The sequence below is a fragment of the Thalassophryne amazonica genome, chromosome 13, assembly GCF_902500255.1.
Source record: "Thalassophryne amazonica chromosome 13, fThaAma1.1, whole genome shotgun sequence".
NCBI lineage: Eukaryota > Metazoa > Chordata > Actinopteri > Batrachoidiformes > Batrachoididae > Thalassophryne > Thalassophryne amazonica.
This window is the reverse complement of record NC_047115.1, coordinates 24,777,543-24,800,694: the sequence shown is the minus strand read 5'-3', so window position 1 is coordinate 24,800,694 and position 23,152 is coordinate 24,777,543. Positions and strand designations below refer to the sequence as shown.

The 23,152-nt window shown below is 41.2% G+C and overlaps 1 protein-coding gene across 1 annotated transcript in view; it reads left to right on the top strand.

Annotated features, from left to right (window-relative positions):
- Positions 1-22,861, top strand: part of ifngr1l (interferon gamma receptor 1-like) — a 33,527-nt gene extending 10,666 nt beyond the window's left edge. The window contains 9 exon segments of the mRNA XM_034185479.1: positions 18,357-18,474; positions 20,006-20,190; positions 20,843-20,935; positions 20,938-21,023; positions 21,235-21,397; positions 22,183-22,327; positions 22,441-22,499; positions 22,502-22,656; positions 22,658-22,861. Coding sequence (XP_034041370.1) covers positions 18,357-18,474; positions 20,006-20,190; positions 20,843-20,935; positions 20,938-21,023; positions 21,235-21,397; positions 22,183-22,327; positions 22,441-22,499; positions 22,502-22,656; positions 22,658-22,750 — 1,097 coding nt within the window. The 3' untranslated portion in view covers positions 22,751-22,861.
- The last annotated feature ends 291 nt before the right edge of the window (positions 22,862-23,152 follow it).

The following is a 23,152-nucleotide window of genomic DNA, read 5'->3' as shown; positions in this document are numbered from 1 at the left end:
GTGCTTGGGGTCATTGTCTTGTTGAAACACCTATTTCAAGGGCATGTCCTCTTCAGCATAAGGCAACATGACCTCTTCAAGTATTTTGACATATCCAAACTGATCCATGATACCTGGTGTGCGATATATAGGCCCAACACCATAGTAGGAGAAACATGCCCATATCATGATTGGTGTTTCCGTTTCTCTCTACCGCCGTACGCAGTCCTGGTTGTAACAGGCATTCTGCGGAGCTTACAAAAACACTTTAAACACTCTAAACACTGTGTGTGTGTGTGTGTGTGTGTGTGTGTTTTTTTTTTTTTAAAGGCTAAGATTTAGTCATAAAATGAAGTTTTAATTCTTTTTAATGATGGGGAGAAACAAATGTAAACACAAGAAAGCTTTGGCTATGTTCAAAGTAAGAACAGGGCATGCCATCCAAAACTAAAATTAACCATTCTCCCGATCACATATAGGACAAATAGATAAGTCGACACCCACCCAGACAGTTGAATTTCCAGTTCCATTCTTTACAGTGCTTGACATCTACATTTTATTTCTATATGTGCCTATGAGAAAGCCGTGCTAGGTTAGTCGATTTTGCAGGTGTGGCCATGAAGGATTGGAGAGGAAGTGACATCGGGTTAGCGATCTCAAGGGGACGGCTGTGGAGTAGTGTGGAGACAGGACTTCATAACCGTTAGCTCTGCAGGCTGTTGGCGATGCTTATGCTTACTGGTTTATTGATTGTGGCCAGAAAAATAAAAGAATCAAGAACCACAAATGTGACCATGTCAGTCAGACGTTTGACTGTCATTTGGAACTTGTGGAACTTTTAAATATTAAAGCATACGCAGCCCTGTGAAGCCAGAAGCAGTATCAGACAGCAGGACGATATTCTCTGACTACTGTGTGCCACTTCAGGAGAAGTGAAATCGGAGGTATCTGGTTGTGTTGCAAGTTATGTATTTATTACCTCTGTCAACGAAGTTGGAGAAGGTTATGTTTTTGCCCCTGTCTGTTTGTCTGTTCGTTTGATTGTGAACAGCCTGGAGCCCACAATTTTTCATATATCATTATGAAATTTGTGCTGAAGATTCATATCCTGATGGGTAAAAACTGATTCAGTTTTCAAGGTCAAAGGGAAAAATCAGGAAAAATCTTGGAAAATTGGAAAAATCTCTATCTTTAACATTGAATGAACTTTCAGCAATTCATAACTCTGTCAAAAAAGATCGAATTTTCTTTCATATTCAAGAGTGTTTAGTAGGATGGTCTCCTTTATTGACTGACAAAGTTTGATCTGGATCTGATCCAGATTAAAGATTTGTGGCCATTTAAATTTAACATTGAAAACCCCATTTAATGTATATTTTACATTATATCTTAATTAAATGTGTCCCAATCACTCTCATATTTCAAAGTGAGATGCAGACTGGCACTCACCATCACCTGACAAAGTTTGATCCGGATTCTGGATTTTGTGGACGTTTGAATTTAATATTGAAAAGCCTATTTGATGTACATTTTGCATAATATCGCAATCAAAAGTGCCTCAATCACTCTCATTTATGACAATGACGTGCAAACTGCCACTCTCAATGAATAGACTAAGTTTGAGCCGCATCTGATATGTATTGTGGATTTAGCAGATATTTGATTTTAACATTGAAATGCCTTTTTGATCTGTATTTTGTTATATTTTAGCATATGAAAAGCCACTTCCAACAGGATTTTGACCTTGAAAATTTTTTTTACAAGGTAAAAATTTGTGTAACTGAAAACTAGTGTTGATGGAGGTTTGCGCTCTAAGAGCACAGTGCTCTATTAGCAGCTTTATTACGGTTATTCCAGTAGCACCGGTTTTATATGTGGAGGTGGGGTGAAGTAATTATTACTAGAGTTCTTCAGTTTTTGGACACGTCTGAGTGCACCGTTTCATTCAGCTTTAGAGAACATGCCCAACCATGCCAGTATTTCCACTCCTTTTTCTTTCTATGAAATGATCCATAGAAGTTACCTCAAGTCATGTTCATCTCGTGTGAACACACACATCTTGAAATATGAGTTTTCTGCTGTTTATCTCAAGCATGGAGGTGTGTAGAGCTATAATTTAAGAAATACACTATGCTGCCTTGGATCACCTGCTTTGTCATATGCATACACCTGCAAAGACTGTGCTTTGCATGCCATTTAAAATCCAAAGTCATTTGGACAGGACATGGCTGTGCTGCTAGAGAGGTGGTCTGAACTGTTTATTAAGTAGCCACTCATTTTTATCCTGTGCCATTTGGTCATAATATTACATTCTTCCACTTCCTTATATAGACATGCACATAACTGGAGTTTGTGCATGGTAAAAAAAAAAAAAAAAATGATGCACAGCAGCAAACATGGAGGAAATCTCTTCTCAGGAGGAACTGACAGTTGGAAACTGCAGACAGTTGGAAAAGTCCTTCCCTCTGTCTTTTTTGCTGCGCATCATGTCATTTTAAAACATGCGAGCACCATAAACACCAGTAACTCTATGTGCACACCTGCTTGTATAAAACTAATCTCATCTGACTGTGGTTTAACTCATCTTTCAGTGATATGCCAGTACGTCATTACTAGCTCCGGTGACATGGACGATTTAAGACAATAATCCAAATAAAGTGGCATTTTCTGATTAACCAGAGTCAGGTCATAATTGGACTAAGTGATAATCTGACAGTTATCTCACTATTGAAGTGCATTGTAGACAGACACTTTAATCAGAATATGACGTCCTGTTGGTGTTTTAACAGCATTTTTATAACACATAAGGCATAGGAGACATTATGCGACTGAGTCATGAATCACATTACACTCTGTAACATGTAAAGAGGAATATATTTGGAATATTATTTGTGCAACTAATGTAAACGCTAGGGCTGCACGATATATCTTTTGAACATTGGCATTGCGATGTGCACGTGTGTGACTGTTACATCATGCGATGCGGCATAATTAAATTAAGCATGCACGTTTGCAATGCCAAGTGATGAGGGTAAAAATCCACTTTTGTTTTTCATGAATAATCAACAAAAGACATTGAAGATGTTGAATTTGCTGGAATAAAGGATCCTGGTAATGCGTGTGTGTGTGACATGCACCTTCTCTCTCGCTGTACTGCAACTTGTCTTGTTTTCAGTGGCTGAAAACGGTGCACCCGGAGCACCGTTTTAAAACATTGAGGACTTTTATAAAAAAAAAAAACTATATGGATTTGAATCACGTGCGATTACACCAGACATGCTTGAACCCTCGTGCGCATGCGTGAGTTTTTTCACGCGTCGGTGACGTCATCCGCCTGTGGGCAGGCTTTGAGTGAGCACTGGTCCAGCCCTCTCGGCTGAAATCCTTTGTCTGAGATGCTGCTGGAGACGGTGCGTGTTGCTTTATCAAGATTTTTTCAGGGCCTGTGAGGGATATCCGAGTGGACACTATTCGAGAAATTCTGCTGGTTTTCGGTGAAAAGTTTAACGGCTGATGAGAGGTTGTGGAGTTTCTTTCGCTTTAAGGACAGCTCACAAAGCGGATCGGCGCGGTCTGAAGTGGCGTCCGTCTGGCTGTTTTGAGCTGAAAACTTCCTAATTTAAGGCTCTGTTCACCCAGGACGTCGTCAGAGAACAGAGAAGTTTCAGAAGAAGTCGGCATGAGGAGTTTATGCGGCCATTCCACTGTTAAAGGAGATTTTGTACTGAAAGAACGTGTGGGCAAATTCGCCGAGTCGGTTCCGTGACGACGCCGCAAATCCGTCTGCGCCGCGACAGGAAAAACACCTCCGTGTTGAAAACCATCTGTAAAATTCAGGCGACTTTTGATGGCTTTCAACAAGTGAGTAGCTGAGAAATTGTTTAACAGCTGGGCATGTTCCAACTTGTCCGTTAAGGTTTCCAACGGAGGTGTTTTTCCTGTCGCGACCCCCCCGCGGTCGGGTCCGGCCCGACATGCGAATCTGCTTGCACGTTCTTTCATTACAAAATGTCCTTTAACAGTGGAATGTCCGCATAAACTCCTCATGCCGACTTCTTCTGAAACTTCTCTGTTCTCTGGCGACGACCTGGGTGAACAGAGCCTGAAATGTGGAAGTTTTCAGCTTGAAACAGCAAGACGCCGCCGCCTCGGAGCGCAGATCGCCGTCAGGCGCCGTGGGCCATCTTTAAAGTGACACAGACCAAAATCTCTCATCAGCCGTTAAAATTTTTACCGAAAACCAGCTAAATTTATTGAATGGTGTACACTCAGTTGTGCCTTACAGTTTTGAAAACATTTTGATCAAACAAAGCAGCAGTCTCTGAGCCATTCCTAAACAATGAAAAAATCAACGAGGGGGTGGGCCACTCCTCACTCAAAGACTGCCCACAGGCGAATGACGTAACCGACAGGCGTGAAAAAACTCTCCCATGCCCACGAGGGTTCAAGCATGTCTGATGTAATCACACGTGATTCAAATCCATATTGTTTTTGAAAAAAATAATAAGGTCGGATACTTTTCTAATAGACCTCATATTTCCAAACAGTGTCTTCTGTTAAGTTTTCCGCAGGCTGTGGTGATGAATCCAGCTAAAAAATCTGTGAATGTGAAACTGGGCTGTGGAGTGCAGCTTTTCTGCAAAAGTCACAGTAATAAAGCCGCTGTTCACCCTGTTGATAAAACTCTGATTGAATCTGAATGAAGGCATTTTTTAGTAGTTAGGCTAAACTTCATTCACTTAAAGTGCGCATCCTTTCTCTTCACACAGTGACATGTTTTTTTTAAGTACACAAGCACACTGCTTCGCTTTAAATGTGCAATAAATCTTTTTTCAGGTGATCGCTACAGACCGTCTATCCCTTAAAAAGTCTATCTTCAGTGTGCTTTTTTTGGAAAGTTGTAGCTTCTGCTGCTACATTGATAAGCTTCTTAGCTTACACCTCCTATGTGCATGCTCCATGTTGTCTTCTCTGTTTTGTGGTTAAACTTCCACAAAACACTTCTACAGTGGAAGCGTTACAGCACTACATAGAGGCCTGTCATATGTACTACAGTATTTTCAGGTGTTTTCAGTATATCCTTAAAAAAAATCCTGCAAGATATTCATATATTGCCATGGGCAAGAAAAAATTGGAATTTCAGTTTTTCCAATATCGTGCAGCCCTAGTAAACACCATAATCCAAATATAATCTTCAGAATAAGGTCAGCAGTCATATTATTGCTGTCCATGTAGTCATTGTAGTGTGTGAGAGAGTGGTCTTTAGCAAAACAAAAGCCACATTATGTTGATATACGAGGTCTGTCCAAAAAGTATCAGACCTTTTTATTTTTTTCAAAAACCATATGGATTTGAATCGTGTGCTTGCATGAGCCAACCTTGAACCTTCATGCGCATGCGTGATTTTTTTCACGCCCGTCGGTTGCATCATTCGCCTGTGAGCAGGCTTTGTGTGAGCACTGGTCCACCCCTCTCGTTGGATTTTCATTGCGAGGTGAAACGATATGGAGCTTTGCTGCATCAAATTTTTCCAGAAACTGAGAGACAGCCAGGTGGAAACCATTCGGAAGATTCAGACGGCTTTCGGTGACGATCCTATGGGCATCACACAGATTAAGGAGTGTTACAACCGGTTTAAAGACGGCGCACAATGGCGGAGGGTGCGCCGCGCTCTGAGCAGCCATCGACAGGCTGAAACGACCAGATCATTTCCAATGTGAACGCTGTGTTGATCCCGGGACGTCGCCTGACTTCCAGAGAAATTGCAGAAGAGGTGGACATCAGCACTTTTTCGGCACATTCCACTGTTACAGGAGATTTTGTAATGAAAGACGTACGGAAGTTGGAAGTCTCACAGGACATGTTGTGACATGTCCAGCTCTTACACAATTCCTCGGATACTCACTCGACTGAAAAGCCACCGAAAGCCGTTTGAATCTTCTGAATGGTTTCCACCTGGCTGTCTCTCACAGTTTCTGGAAAAATTTGATTCAGCGCTGCTCCAATCGTTCAGACATTTTCCTCAAAATGAAAATCCAACGAGGGGGTTGGACCAGTGCTCACTCAAAGCCTACTCACAGGCGAATGACGCAACCGACAGGCGTGAAAAAACTCACGCATGCACACGAAGGTTCAAGGTTGGCTCATGCAAGCACACATGATTCAAATCCATAAGGTTTTTGAAAAAAATAAAAAGGTCTGATACTTTTTGGACAGACCTCGTAGGCGTGTTTGGCCCCAAATAAGGAGGCAGGTCAGCAGGGGGTGGTGGTGGTGGGGTTATGCTCTGGCACAGTCCAAGCCACCTGAATACGTCCTTACACAGTATTCCCCGTAGGCTGTACATGACTCACTGTTGAAAACTGCTTCTCACACTGTGTGGGACTTTCCTGTGGAAAAAAACACCTTGCTTTCAGAGTTTGCTTTCATTTGTTTGTCACACTTTCTGTTTATTGATCCTCAGCACAGGCATAGTGCTGTAAAGCAAAGACAATGGAGCAGGATAGCTCACTGTCCAAAAAATGTGCAAGGGCACTGTGGAGCTCTGGTGACTCTGTCATCATGTTGCCTGGGAAAATGTCAGAGACATTACACGTCCATGAAGCGGCAATAAACAGCTGACGTGGGTTAAAACAGCAGCATCACAACACTTTAGGTTCCAAAATCTGACAGACTCTGAAAAAGTTTGAGTGAAGTGTGTTGTTGCCTCTGTAAAGCCAAGCCACTTTCAAATAAGAGCTCAGACGCTTAGTTATCAGACATAACCGCATTTGTTTTGCTCTGTCTGTCAGCCATCGGGATGTTTCTGTTTTGCTAATAAATACATCACATGCCGAGTGAGACGTTTTCTGGGAATGCACCTGTTAACTCGCTCAGGGAGAGGAATAAAAACATCAGAGACCACTAATTATGAGTGCATGTGCACGGAGAGAATTCCAATCATGAAATACTATGATGTTGTGTTGTTAACTGGGACATTAATAAAGGTGCGACATGTCCTTTTAATGATATGAGTTTCTAGTTTGTGGTTATGCTTTTCTAAATGCATTTTACAAATCTGAACTATTTGCTGAATGGGACCGGAGCTGTACCGCAACTATGCTACTTCGCTCACAGAAATGCTCAAACCTGTGACCTAGAAGCAAAACTACTGCTTAAATTACCAATATATCAAACATTTTTGTGTATTACAGAAGTTGTACCCTAACCCAGACCTGTATTCTAATCTAAACCCTAACCATAAACTTAAAAAAAAGGGGAAGAGAAATTTGGATAGTAGCTACTCAACTGAGATGGATTTCCTGGGTCGTTGCCATTCAGGACCCATGATGATTCCTTGGTGTCATGGATACGGTGAAGTACAGCACCAGCACATTCTCCCAAACTTGACTTGATTACAGGAAAGAGGGACCAGAGGTAGATATTCTCATGTCATCTCTACTGGTGGTTGGCTCTCACTGCGGTATTGTATCACTTCCTGTTCCGGAGCATAGCGGTGTTTCGCTGTATCTGTTAGTTGTTTAATCTGCGCAGTTAGATTGATCTTGTTACCTAAATAACGATTTGTTTCACAGTGTAATCTTCACGTGCCTTAACTAAAGCACTCCCTCTGCTGAATCACCTCTAAATTATTTACACATTATTCACTTTGTGTGTTTTTAGGAATCCGCTAGCTTAGCGCAGCTACTAGCTCTTAGCCGGTTTAGTATGGCGGCCTCTCCTGTCTCTCCCGCACTTTTCTGCTCTGGGTGTGAAATATTTAGTTATTCCTCGGCCTCCTTTAGCAGTAATGGTACTTGTAATAAGTGTAGCTTATTCGTTGCTTTGGAGGCCAGGCTGGGCGAATTGGAGACTCGGCTCCGCACCGTGGAAAATTCTACAGCTAGCCAGGCCCCTGTAGTCGGTGCGGACCAAGGTAGCTTAGCCGCCGTTAGTTTCCCTCTGGCAGATCCCGAGCACCCGGGAAAGCAGGCCCACTGAGTGACTGTGAGGAGGAAGCATAGCCCTAAACAGAAGCCCTGTGTACACCGCCAACCCGTTCACATTTCTAACAGTTTTTCCCCACTCGACGACACACCCGCCGAGGATCAAACTCTGGTTATTGGCAACTCTGTTTTGAGAAATGTGAAGTTAGCGACACCAGCAACCATAGTCAGTTCCAGGGGCCAGAGCAGGCGACATTGAAGGAAATTTGAAACTGCTGGCTAAGGCTAAGTGTAAATTTGGTAAGATTGTAATTCACGTCGGCAGTAATGACACCCGGTTACGCCAATCGGAGGTCACTAAAATTAACATTGAATCGGTGTGTAACTTTGCAAAATCAATGTCGGACTCTGTAGTTTTCTCTGGGCCCCTCCCCAATCGGACCGGGAGTGACATGTTTAGCCGCATGTTCTCCTTGAATTGCTGGCTGTCTGAGTGGTGTCCAAAAAATGAGGTGGGCTTCATAGATAATTGGCAAAGCTTCTGGGGAAAACCTGGTCTTGTTAGGAGAGATGGCATCCATCCCACTTTGGATGGAGCAGCTCTCATTTCTAGAAATCTGGCCAATTTTCTTAAATCCTCCAAACCGTGACTATCCAGGGTTGGGACCAGGAAGCAGAGTTGTAATCTTACACACCTCTCTGCAGCTTCTCTCCCCCTGCCATCCCCTCATTACCCCATCCCCGTAGAGACGGTGCCTGCTCCCAGACCACCAATAACCAGCAAAAATCTATTTAAGCATAAAAATTCAAAAAGAAAAATAATATAGCACCTTCAACTGCACCACAGACTAAAACAGTTAAATGTGGTCTATTAAACATTAGGTCTCTCTCTTCTAAGTCCCTGTTAGTAAATGATATAATAATTGATCAACATATTGATTTATTCTGCCTTACAGAAACTCTGTAAGTGAGATAGAGTATCTCGTCAATAGTTTTACATCCTCATTGAAGACAACTTTGGATGCTGTAGCTCCTCTGAAAAAGAGAGCTTTAAATCAGAAGTGCCTGACTCCGTGGTATAACTCACAAACTCGCAGCTTAAAGCAGATAACCCGTAAGTTGGAGAGGAAATGGCGTCTCACTAATTTAGAAGATCTTCATTTAGCCTGGAAAAAGAGTCTGTTGCTCTATAAAAAAAAAAAGTCCTCCGTAAAGCTAGGACATCTTACTACTCATCACTAATTGAAGAAAATAAGAACAACCCCAGGTTTCTTTTCAGCACTGTAGCCAGGCTGACAGAGTCAGAGCTCTATTGATCCTAGTATTCCTTTAACTTTAACTAGTAATGACTTCATGACTTTCTTTGCTAATAAAATTTTAACTATTAGAGAAAAAATTACTCAGAACCATCCCAAAGACGTATCGTTATCTTTGGCTGCTTTCAGTGATGCCAGTATTTGGTTAGACTCTTTCTCTCCAATTGTTCTGAGTTATTTTCATTAGTTACTTCCTCCAAACCATCAATATGTCTATTAGACCCCATTCCTACCAGGCTGCTCAAGGAAGCCCTACCATTATTTAATGCTTCGATCTTAAATATGATCAATCTATCTTTATTAGTTGGCTATATACCACAGGCTTTTAAGGTGGCAGTAATTAAACCATTACTTAAAAAGCCATCACTTGACCCAGCTATCTTAGCTAATTATAGGCCAATCTCCAACCTTCCTTTTCTCTCAAAAATTCTTGAAAGGGTAGTTGTAAAACAGCTAACTGATCATCTGCAGAGGAATGGTCTATTTGGAGTTTCAGTCAGGTTTTAGAATTCATCATAGTACAGAAACAGCATTAGTGAAGGTTACAAATGATCTTCTTATGGCCTCAGACAGTGGACTCATCTCTGTGCTTGTTCTGTTAGACCTCAGTGCTGCTTTTGATACTGTTGACCATAAAATTTTATTAGAGATTAGAGCATGCCATAGGTGTTAAAGGCACTGCGCTGCGGTGGTTTGAATCATATTTATCTAATAGATTACAATTTGGTCATGTAAATGGGGAATCTTCTTCACAGACTAAGGTTAATTATGGAGTTCCACAAGGTTCTGTGCTAGGACCAATTTTATTCACTTTATACATGTTTCCCTTAGGCAGTATTATTAGACAGCATTGCTTAAGTTTTCATTGTTACGCAGATGATACCCAGCTTTATCGATCCATGAAGCCAGAGGACACACACCAATTAGCTAAACTGCAGGATTGTCTTACAGACATAAAGACATGGATGACCTCTAATTTCCTGCTTTTAAACTCAGATAAAACTGAAGTTATTGTACTTGGCCCCACAAATCTTAGAAACATGGTGTCTAACCAGATCCTTACGCTGGATGGCATTACCCTGACCTCTAGTAATACTGTGAGAAATCTTGGAGTCATTTTTGATCAGGATATGTCATTCAATGCGCATATTAAATAAATATGTAGGACTGCTTTTTTGCATTTACGCAATATCTCTAAAATTAGAAAGGTCTTGTCTCAGAGTGATGCTGAAAAACTAATTCATGCATTTATTTCCTCTAGGCTGGACTATTGTAATTCATTATTATCAGGTTGTCCTAAAAGTTCCCTGAAAAGCCTTCAGTTAATTCAAAATGCTGCAGCTAGAGTACTAACGGGGACTAGAAGGAGAGAGCATATCTCACCCATATTGGCCTCTCTTCATTGGCGTCCTGTTAATTCTAGAATAGAATTTAAAATTCTTCTTCTTACTTAAAAGGTTTTGAATAATCAGGTCCCATCTTATCTTAGGGACCTCATAGTACCATATCACCCCAATAGAGCGCTTCGCTCTCAGACTGCAGGCTTACTTGTAGTTCCTAGGGTTTGTAAGAGTAGAATGGGAGGCAGAGCCTTCAGCTTTCAGGCTCCTCTCCTGTGGAACCAGCTCCCAATTCAGATCAGGGAGACAGACACCCTCTCTACTTTTAAGATTAGGCTTAAAACTTTCCTTTTTGCTAAAGCTTATAGTTAGGGCTGGATCAGGTGACCCTGAACCATCCCTTAGTTATGCTGCTATAGACTTAGACTGCTGGGGGGTTCCCATGATGCACTGAGTGTTTCTTTCACTTTTTGCTCTGTATGCACCACTCTGCATTTAATCATTAGTGATTGATCTCTGCTCCCCTCCACAGCATGTCTTTTTCCTGGTTCTCTCCCTCAGCCCCAACCAGTCCCAGCAGAAGACTGCCCCTCCCTGAGCCTGGTTCTGCTGGAGGTTTCTTCCTGTTTTAAAAGGGAGTTTTTCCTTCCCACTGTCGCCAAGTGCTTGCTCACAGGGGGTCGTTTTGACCGTTGGGGTTTTTCCGTAATTATTGTATGGCCTTGCCTTACAATATAAAGCGCCTTGGGGCAACTGTTTGTTGTGATTTGGCGCTATATAAATAAAATTGATTGATTGATTGATTGATGTCCAGTTAGATGGAGGCACACAGGAGATATTTGAGGAAGAAAATGAGCACTTTTTTCAGATGATCACAAAGCAGGAGGAACAAGTGACTGCTTCACAGGCAGTGATGCCGGTAATGCGTTACTCTAATCTGACCACTTTTTTTTTGTAACGAGTAATCTAACGCGTTAACCTTTCCAAATCAGTAATCAGATTACAGTTACTTCTCCACGTCACTGTGCGTTACTATTGTTTTTGCATTGTGGGTCGATAACAGCATTAAACGTGGTCCGTGACTGAAATGCCCGCTTTAAGTGAGGTGTGAGCTTTTCATCTGCGGTTTTTTGCAGCAGCTTGTCCTCACATCTTAAAGCGCGGTGACAACAGCACACCTGCACTGAGCTTTACAAAGACATTTTTATGCTTTTTTTTCTCCTTTATTTAGAATTCTGAGCTGAGCTGCTCCATATCTGCTGGTTAAAAACAGCTGATCCTCCGTGATGCGTCAACAACTCAAATGCACCTAAACTCTCTTTCTGAGGACCACATGTGAAAACGTAGTAAAACTTTCTTACCTGTAAATCTGGTCATGATTTCTGCATGGAATGGGTGCGTGGGGCAGGGATGTGCCCCCCCCCCCCCACAACACCCCTAGATTAAAGGTCCAGTTTTGAAGCCTTCTTTTTTTTTTTTTTACTACAACTACTAATACTACTTAGAATAATAATAATAATAATAATAATTTCGACAAGTAAAATGTTTAGAGAGAATTTAAATGTTAGAAAAATGTTAGAATTTAATAGTTACATTTATAAACAATGTAGGTTAGAAATTGCAGGTTTTACTGTCACAGTGCTGTCAACAGTTAAATATGAGGTCAAGAAAGAGGTCTTTATTTTAATTTCTATAAAACAAGTATTTATTTTCATTGAAGTCAAGAAAGGGTGACTATAAAGTGACTTTTGGCAAAACAAGTATCATTGTCATGTTGAGGTGGCAGAGGGCTGTTGTCGGCAGCTGGGGAAAGTAACTAAAAAGTAACTAGTAATCTAACTTACTTTTACAATTGAGTAATCAGTAAAGTAACTAAGTTACTTTTCAAGGAGTAATCAGTAATTGGATTACTTTTTCAAAGTAACTGTGGCAACACTGTTCACAGGATAGGAACAAGAAAAAGACTAAGCTGAAGATGCAAGGTGGCTAATCTTTGCATTTGCATGCTCAAGTATTTGTAACAGGCGCCAGAAACGTTAACACTGAGCTATTCATTTTCTTGTATTTATGTATATAGCTCAGTCTCTTCTTGTTTTGAAATTCTCTTCATTGCTGCCTTGTTTTTGACTAGTTTTCTATTGTGTAGTGTTTGTTGAAATAAAAGGCTTTGCACCAGCTAGATCAGCTGTCTTATTAAAATGGTGCATTAGGCCTGCACCTGCTGGCAGCATCACAATTTTCATGAAACTTCTGTGTTGCTCAGACAACAGGTTTTCTGGCACATATACAGAAAGCGAAAGACAGACTGGTGATCTCACTGTTTTCTTTATTTATTAACTCAACAAAGTGTTTTTGTTGTTTCTTTGGAGTGTGTCATCACTCTGGAAAGTTTTGTCATTTTGCAAAAAGCTTTGAACAACTTGTCAGTGGCCTCCTTTAAACTCCGACAGCATCTGCTTTCTCTTCCTGCTTCAGAAATGTAGTTTTGCTTTGTCGGCACAAATCCAAATTTGTCAGCCTGCTACCGCCGTTTGTTTTTCGTCTTTGTCAGGTGACACAAACTTCCTATAGAACATCCTGAGGTGTGTCTAGTAAAACAATGAAAGGTGGTGGTTATGTAGAGGGACCTTGTGGTGACGAACCTTGTCTACCAGCATTACAGTTGCGGTTATCACCTTTTTTTTTTTTTTTTTTAGACGACGGGCGCTGTGATCTGTAATTTCTGTCTTTCTCAGAGCTAAATGTGCATTTGATCCTGTTTGAGTGGGTGTGAGTTACTGTCGCATTAGTTCACAAGGAAATGAAACTGTAATATGCAGATTTTAAGTCCATCAACATGCATCTACCAGTCAAAAGACTGGACACGTCCAAACTTTTGACTGGTAGTCTATATAAAAATTAAAAATGGGCTTCATTTCATTCATTCATTCATTTTCATGCTGGTATAAGCATTCTCTGGACACAAATTCACCACTGTAACTGAGACCATCACCTCCCCACATATGATTTTAAATGCTTCCTAAAGTTTTCTTTTCCTTTTTTGTCCCACATGCGTGAATCTACAGTAGTGTTCAGAATAATAGTAGTGCTATGTGACTAAAAAGATTAATCCAGGTTTTGAGTATATTTCTTATTGTTACATGGGAAACAAGGTACCAGTAGATTCAGTAGATTCTCACAAATCCAACAAGACCAAGCATTCATGATATGCACACTCTTAAGGCTATGAAATTGGGCTATTAGTAAAAAAAAAAAGTAGAAAAGGGGGTGTTCACAGTAATATTGGCATCTGCTGTTGACGCTACAAACTCAAAACTATTATGTTCAAGCTGCTTTTTTAGCAACCCTGTGAATCACTAAACTAGTATTTAGTTGTATAACCACAGTTTTTCATGATTTTTTCACATCTGCGAGGCATTAATTTTGTTGGTTTGGAACCAAGATTTTGCTGGTTTACTAGCGTGCTTGGGGTCATTGTCTTGTTGAAACACCCATTTCAAGGGCATGTCCTCTTCAGCATAAGGCAACATGACCTCTTCAAGTATTTTGACATATCCAAACTGATCCATGATACCTGGTATGCGATATATAGGCCCAACACCATAGTAGGAGAAACATGCCCATATCATGATGCTTGCACCACCATGCTTCACTGTCTTCACTGTGACCTGTGGCTTGAAGTCAGAATTTGGGGGTCGTCTCACAAACTGTCTGCGGCCCTTGGACCAAAAAAGAACAATTTTACTCTCATCAGTCCACAAAATACAAGGTCTGTCCAAAAAGTATTGGACCTTTTTATTTTTTGCAAAAACCATATGGATTTGAATCACGTGTGATTGCATCAGCCAAGCTTGAACCTTCGTGCGCATGCGTGAGTTTTTTCACGCCTGTCAGTTGCGTCATTCGCCTGTGAGCAGTGGTCCACCCCTCTCGTCGGATTTTTATTGCAAATAAAATGTCTGAACGATTTGGAGCTTTGCTGCATCAAATTTTTCCAGAAACTGTGAGAGACCTCCAGGTGGACACCATTCGGAAAATTCAGATGACTTTCAGGGACCATTTTATGGGGATTACACAGATTAAGGAGTGCTCCAGCCGGTTTAAAGACCGCCCACAGCGTCTGAGAGCACAGCGCAACTCCGACAGGCTGACACCCCGCTGAAACAACCAGATCATTTCCAACGTGAAGGCTTTGTTGATCCGGGACGTCGTCTGACTCCCACAAAAAAGGCATAAGGCGTGGACATCAACACTTTTTCGGCACATTCCACTGTTACAGGAGTTTTTTTCATGGAAAAAGAAGCGGATGGATGCGTCACCGTGCCGCTCATTGCGCGGGACAAAATCACCTCCATGTTGGTCTCACAGGACGGCTTTGAGATGGATTTCAGACGGCTGTCGGTGGCTTTTTAGTTGTGTGACTATCCGAGTAATTAAGCATGAGATGGACATGCCCCAACATGTCCTGTGAGGCTTCATCACGGCGTTGCTTTGCGCCATGTGGAAACGTCCCGACGCGCGGAATTCCTCCGCATGTCTGTCTCAATGTGCCGAAAAACTGCTGATGTCCACGTCTTCCGCAATTCCTGTGCTAGTCAGAGGACGTCCCGGATAAAACACAGCGTCCAGTTTAGAAATGAACGGCACATTCCACTGTTACAGGAGTTTTTGTCATGGAAAGAAGAGCGGCGGAATTCTGCGCATCGCGGCGGAGCCGCATGGCGCAAAGCAACACCGTGATGAAACCTCACAGGACATGTTGGGGCATGTCCAGCTCATGCTCAATTTCTCGGATAGTCACACGACTAAAAAGCCACCGACAGCCGTCTGAAATCCATCTCAAAGCCGTCCTGTGAGACCAACACGGAGGTGGTTTTGTCCCGCGCAATGAGCGGCACGGTGCCGCATCCATCCGCTTCTTTTTCCATGAAAAAAAAAAACTCCTGTAACAGTGGAATGTGCCGAAAAAGTCCACGCCTTATGCCTTTTTTGTGGAAGTCAGACGACGTCCTGGATCAACAAAGCCTTCACGTTGGAAATGATCTGGTTGTTTCAGCGGGGTGTCAGCCTGTCGGAGTGCACCGCGCTCTGACGCTGTGGGCGGTCTTTAAACCGGCTGGAGCACTCCTTAATCTGTGTAATCCCCATAAAATGGTCCCTGAAAGCCATCTGAATTTTCTGAATGGTGTCCACCTGGAGGGCTCTCACAGTTTCTGGAAAAATTTGATGCAGCAAAGCTCCAAATCCTTTAGACATTTATTCGCAACAAAAATCCAACGAGAGGGGTGAACCACTGCTCACTCAAAGCCTGCTCACAGGCGATTGACGCAACCGACAGGCGTGAAAAAACTCATGCATGCGCATGAAGGTTCAAGCTTGTCTGATGCAGTCATACGTGATTCAAATCAATATGGTTTTTCCAAAAAATAAAAAGGTCTGATACTTTTTGGACAGACCTCGTATTCCTCCATTTCTCTTCAGGCCAGTTGATGTGTTCTTTGGCAAATTGTAACCTCTTCTGCACGTCTTTAATTTAACAGAGGGACTTTGCGGGGGATTCTTGCAAATAAATTAGCTTCACACAAGCGTCTTCTAACTGTCACAGCACTTACAGGTAACTCCAGACTGTCTTTGATCATCCTGGAGCTGATCAATGGGTGAGCCTTTGCCATTCTGGTTATTCTTCTATCCATTTTGATGGTTGTTTTCCGTTTTCTTCCAAGCGTCTGTTGTTTTTTTTTGTTTGTTTTTTTTGTCCATTTTAAAGCATTGGAGATCATTGTAGATGAACAGCCTATATTTTTTTGCACCTGCGTATAAGATTTCCCCTCTCCAATCAACTTTTTAGTCAAACTACGCTGTTCTTCTGAACAATGTCTTGAACGTCGAACTCACTGACTGAATGCCACACTACTATTATTGTAAACACCCCCTTTTTAACTTTTTTTTTTTTTACTAATAGTCCAATTTTATAGCCTTAAGAGTGTGCATATCATGAATGCTTGGTCTTGTTGGATTTGTGAGAATCTACTGAATCTACTGGTACCTTGTTTCCCATGTAACAATAAGAAATATACTCAAAACCTGGATGAATCTTTATAGTCACATAGGACTACTATTATTCTGAACACTACTGTACATATCTGTGTGATGAGTCCAACAACAACCTCTCAGGCTTGTGCTGTTTTTGTTGTCTTGTGTGTAGTGCCCTCTAGTGGGAATTTAATGTTGCCATCCAATCCTTGGGTTACAGACTTGTGCTGTTTCCACACTGTTCTTTCTGAAACTAAATCTACAAACGTAGCAGGCTTCACAATACTTAAAGGTCTGTTTATTGACACATTTCACCATACTGTAATTATTGCACTCTTATAAGGAGTAGAGATGCTCTGTGCCAATTGCTCAAGTTGATAGTTATACAAAAAAAGTGCTTCGACTCTGCTCTGGTGTACACTTTAGAATGCATTGTGAACCATTATTTTGTACGCTTGAAACTCTTCCATTAGTCAGACTCTTATTCAGAATGGATATATTTATGTACAGATTTCAACGTGATCTCTTGCTGACAATATTTTCAGATTGTGTTCAACAAAACAGTCCATTCAAATAATGCTTAAGAAAATACTGATTTTTGGGTTATTAATCTTCTGTGCGTCATTTCTTCAAGATCAATCATACCATGAAGTTGATGTTTGGAATAATTTAGAAGATTCCGTCAAAATCTGACGGAAGCTGACGGAGCAAAAGCGTCTTTGTGTTGAAGTCTCACAGGACATGTGACATGCCCACCTCTTCCACAATTTCTCGAATAGTCACATGACTGAAAAGCCACCGAAAGCCGTCTGAATCTTCCAAATGGTGATGAGGTGGGCATCATTTTTCAGAGTCCAGCATGTCTTGTGAGACTTCAACACGGTGGCACTTTGCTCCGTCAGCAGCTTCATGCTGAAGCCATCGGCATGAATTTCGCTCCAACTCTTTTCATGGCTAAATCTTCTGTCACAGTGGAATGTGCCGAAAAAGTGCTGATGTCCACCTCTTCCGCAATTTTTCGGATAGTCACATGACGGTCCCGCATCACCACAGCGTTCACTTTGGAAATGATCTGGTCATTTCAGCATGTTGATGGCCGACCGGAGCACGGCTCGCTCTCCACCGTTTTGCGGCCATCTTTAAACCGGTTGTACCGCTCCTTAATCTGTGTGATGCCCAGAGGATCGTCACCGAAAGCCGTCTGAATAATCCGAATGGTTTCCACATGGCTGTCGCCCAGTTTCTGGCAAAATTTGATGCAGTTGCGCTGCTCCAGTTCTTCTGCCTTTTTCCTTGGAATGAAAAAACGCCGAGCGCACGACACACATCTCACACAAAGGCTGCTTAACAGGAAATGACGCAATCGACAGGCGTGAAAAAAATTCACGCATGCGCACGAAGGTTCAAGGTTGGCTGATGCAAGCACACGTGATTCAAATCCATCAGGTTTTTGAAAAAATAAAAAGGTCGGATACTTTTCTAACAGATCTCGTGTGTGTATGTGTGTATATGTATGTATGTATATTACTCTGTTTGTATTCTCTGCATTGTGCAGTCTATATATGAGTGAAGCTCTGGCTTTTTTTAAATAATTGAAATAAATGTTTTTAATTTTGATTTGATGTTCTAGTCAGTATTGGGTTACTGGCCCTAGAAAGTTGCAGATCCACTAATGGTCTCATGGCTTTGGGTAAATGTTATAACACTAAGGTGTTAAATAGGACTATGTTGGAATATCAACAGTCTGACATCTGTTTCCACAGTGCTGCCGCCAACAAATGTGACTCTGCTCTGTCACAACTTAACAAACATCCTGCAGTGGAAGTATGACAAAGCTGCTGCTGATCTGAAGTTCAGAGTTGATATTTCCAGCATATCAAGGTTAGAATGAAATGTGATTCTGCAGAATGTGTATTCAACTCTGTGAATCCAGATTTTCCAAAATTATTTTCTCCTCCAGTTCAGTAAATGTTTTTTAATTTCAATGATATGTCTCTTTTTAAAAGTGTTGCCAGCATTTCTGATGTAGGTATTGAGTTTAACACGACTGGAATACATTATTCAGCAGGAGTTGGCTGCGCAAGTTAAAACCATCTTTCCATCAGTATCAGAAGTGGTTGTTGAATCCAATCTTACCTTGAACTGTACAAGCAAACACTGCACACATGATTTGGAGATTCTTGTAGGAAGATGATCACCACAAGTAAATTACCTAGAAATGCATTTATTAATTAATTAATTTTTTTTAATTTTTTTTTATCAAACACTTGTAAGTACCTTGGGGCAACTGTTTGTTGTGATTTGGCGCTATATAAATAAAATTGATTTGATTTGACTTGTGTTTAATAATTACACCAGAAATTGTCTAAATAAATAAATAGTTTTCTAGTTCAAAAGGCAGAATGCAAATGTTCAATGATTTGGCAATGAAAATGTGGACAGTTAATCTTCAGATGAAATGAAAGAAATGTGTTGTGCAACTGGAGGAGAAAAAGGTTTTTGGGGGTGGGGCTGGGGGGTCGTGTAGAGTGCCTTGATTGGAGAGTGGCGTCAACTCAGAACATGGCGCCATTTTGGGTCTAACTGCGATAAACTACTGAATGACCCTTTTATGTTTTCAACATTTTTTTACATCATTTAACCACATACAGCAACACATCCAGGTGCAGGTGCTATCAAAATAAATATAAGAATAGTTAAGCTATGAAATTTACATACATTTACAATTTATGATTATTTATTTAAAGGCTGATTTATGCAGCTGCAGCTCTGTAACTCTGTGTCATGCGTAACAGTTTTAAAGTTCTCCGTCTCTGGATTATGCTTTATTCAGGACTAATTTGACCCTCAACAAGCTTTTCTTTCTACATTCATCGCATTTTAAATTTTCACTTTTAGGTCTTGCTTGTATTTTGCTCAGCCCGTTGATTAATTGTAGATAATTTACTTGGTTAGCCACAGAAACCACATCTGTATAAACTGTATTTGATTTTGCATATCTCAATCTAGGGATTGTGACTAATTTGTCTCCATTGTTCCTTGTCAGATAGGTGAAGAGATGATGTTAGGGGTGAGTTAGTACACCTCCGTCTTAGTTTGGTACACATGTAGTCTGCATTGCAGTACTTTCTTGTGAGGCTTCTCAAACGGGTATAGAAGAAAATTAAAACGATGGAATAATATGACTTGAAATGTTCAACAGTTGGAAGATCTACAGTTTCTTGAACATTTTACCTGACATTTACATTTCATTTTGCATAATCACATTAAAAACAAACATCTGAACATGAAAACTATAACTTTGTCATTGTGGACTGCGCACAGTTCACTGTTAAATTTAAAGTGCTTCTGTTATTTTGTTACATCTCTATATTATATATTGTAAGGTTTTTCCATTGTCTCTGCCCTGCAGCCCTCCTGAACATCCACGTTTTGCAAATTCATCAACTCTGCAAATTGATCTTTCATCTATAAGTGATCCATTTGGCGAGTATGTTGTCACTGTGACGGCTGTGAAAGGACAGAATGAGTCCGAGACCAGCCCTCCTGATGGACTGCAATTCAGTTATCTCAAGGACTCCCAAGCAGAACAGAAATGTGAGTCATCTTATTTCGTTGATGGCCTCATGTGCAGTGCAACATTTTTACCAGTGTTAACTATTTTCAATGTTATTGTTCAGTACCCTGTAGCCACTGATCATGATTCCGCAGCTCATGTTTTCCAGCCAAGAACATTCAGCCACTTGGTGAGCGGTGGGAGGCATTAATAGATAATGGCGTTGTGGCCTTTTCCCCTCTTTGTGAACAGTTGACTTAATCTAACATTCATTTTTAACTACTGTGTATAAATAACAGAAAGAGGAGTGGCTCCTCAATAAACTGGACTCATTGCAGCTGTCACAACGTGGCCAAAAAAAGTAAATTTGATACCAAAAGATACTGGATTTCTCCCAAAAAGTTGGAGGTTGGATTAACCCCTGTTTGGACAGGATCGGTTTTATATGGGGAACCTGTCATTTATTTTTTTAATGTGCATGCTAAGGAAGATGCACAGTGAGTGACAGGAACGTGATCGCCTGATTTCAGAGACCAAGGCTAAAATATGTGTGAACAGATTGAAGAGAAATGCTATGCAGGTAAAACTAAAGTGTGAATGTCAAATTGCTGTTGGTTTATTGACTTTGAGATGCCTCTTTAAACACAACCCATGAAATGATCTCACATTAACAGCGTTTATGTTATTTTCTAGGCTTTGTGGACTTCCCATCCGTAAATGTCACAGCCATACCAGACGATAATGTCGAATTCAGCTTCCACCATCCATGGCTGTTGTACCATAAGTCATCTACCAAAATGGGAAGAAGAAAAAGAACAATGCATTAATCAGGGACTTACCTGTATTTAGCTACAATGTTGTGGTTATCAACCAGGTCAGTGTGCTGCTCACAACAATTGGAAAGTTTTCTGTAAGATAAATGAACTAATTAATAGAATAGGTTTCTGTTTTCTTATATCATTGTGCTGTTATAATAATTTTGTAGATGCTACTGCATCATCGCATTCACTTAAAGTTCTTCTGTGTCACATTAAAGTTTAGGTGAACAGGATGTGCACTGTTTTTTTTTTTTGTACTGTGTGCAGATGGAACGCCACCACAGCTTCCGCTGTAAGCAGAGCATGTGCAAACACACGGTTCCAGTAGATGGCTCGCAGAAGAATCACTGTTTGAAGGTCAGCGGAGAGCTGGAGAACATCGATGTGCGAGCCACACAGGTTTATTGCAGCCTGCCACATCAGGAAACCGGTAAAAATCAATGCAAAAGTTCCATGTTGATGCACAACAAGGACATTGGAGGGTTTTTTGTTAGATGGCAGGAACCAGAGGTTGCCACTCTTTGAGCTTGCTGATAACTGTCCACTGATTCCTGAGACCTCTGTGCCAGCCAGACATGGAAGGCATCCTTCTTCAACCTGATGGCTTCCCTCACCGCAGGTGTCCACCAGCAGGTTCTTAGTTTGCCAGCGTCAAAAGCATTGACAGCCGTCTGGCCCCAATTCAAAGCAGCCGCCTCAGCAATGGAGGCATTGAACATGAACCACTCCAATTCCAAGAATAAAGTAATACAGTTTGAACCATCAGAAATTTAAAAATAATTGTGCTGGACACATTTGTTTCTATTTCTTAAGTTGGTGGTGTGAGGCCATATTTTTATTTTGTTTTCATGTGGGATTTGTTTAAAATATATATTTTTGTTATTAAGATGTTGGCTTTGAAGATCATTTAAAGAAGTAAGAGCTGTCAGATTTCATAATTTGTAGGTGCGTTGTTTTATCACCTTCCTCCTCCAAAAAACCATCAACCTACAGGAAAATGAGTGCGTCTGTGTAATGATCAGCTGTTTGAGTCCCCATCATGGCACACAAGAACGTCTTTGTGTAAAGATACTATATTAGATTTTCTGCTGTAAGATTTCATGTTAAAGATTTTGTCAAACATGAACTGACGTCAATTCACCAACCTTGACATAAGATCATTTGGGTGAAGTATAAATGACAGCTTGAACCCAATTTTCTGTCCGTTTTGTTCAGATTTCACTCCACTCTACGTTGTGCTTGGTCTGCTGATCCTTGCTGTCTTTGCACTCGTTCTCTTCATGGTCTATCGAAAAATGACACGGACCCACACACCTTTACCTCTTCCATGGTGGTGTACCTTTACTACAAATGACTTCCAGTGATGTACTTTGAGTCAGAATGAGTTGTTTAGTTCTAACAGTTCATTTCACTTCTGTGTTTTGAAGAGCATCTCCAATGGAAGGTGAAGAAGCCTATCATGAAAGAGCCTAGAGATGATGATGAGATGATGATAGTGCCTGAAGTCACTCCTACATCACCCACACAACTCCTGCTGACACAGATGTGAGTGAACCAACACTTGAAGGCACTCAGCCTGACTTCCGAGCACCCATCGGGGTAGGGATCCACCAGGGGAATGAGCTCCTGACAAGGAGGGTAAGGCGTGCAGGGGATGCGGAATATATGCCAGGCGGTCGTCTAGTACGAAGATGACGTCGGTCAGGAGGTCTCACCTTATGAGAGCCGTCCGGTGTTGGTTGAGATGGCACCTGAAGACTTGGCTCAAGGCTATCGTGACTGAAACATTTCAATGAAACTCCGCGAACTGGTGTCTGTGCATGTAGCGCACTGAATGGTCTGGCTTTCTGACGTTAGTGCAAATAAGGCACTCTGTAATAAAGTCAAGATGTCTCAGAGGAACAACTAACAAGGCGGGGGTAAAAAAAAATACCACCCTTTGACCTTAAAATCATCAGAGACATCGTGATGAGTAACTGGTCTGGGTTTGTTTTGTTTCCATGTTGGCTTGTGTTGATGCCAAGTAATGGGAAGAGTAACAGTCTGCTTTGTGCAGGACAAGCACTTTGCTATCAAGTTAAATTTGTTTGTGTATTCACATGAATACATCAAAATTGGTCAATTGGTGAGTGCGTGGTGTAACAGTCTGTTGGATCTGTCAGCACAATGTTGGTCATCTTGTCCA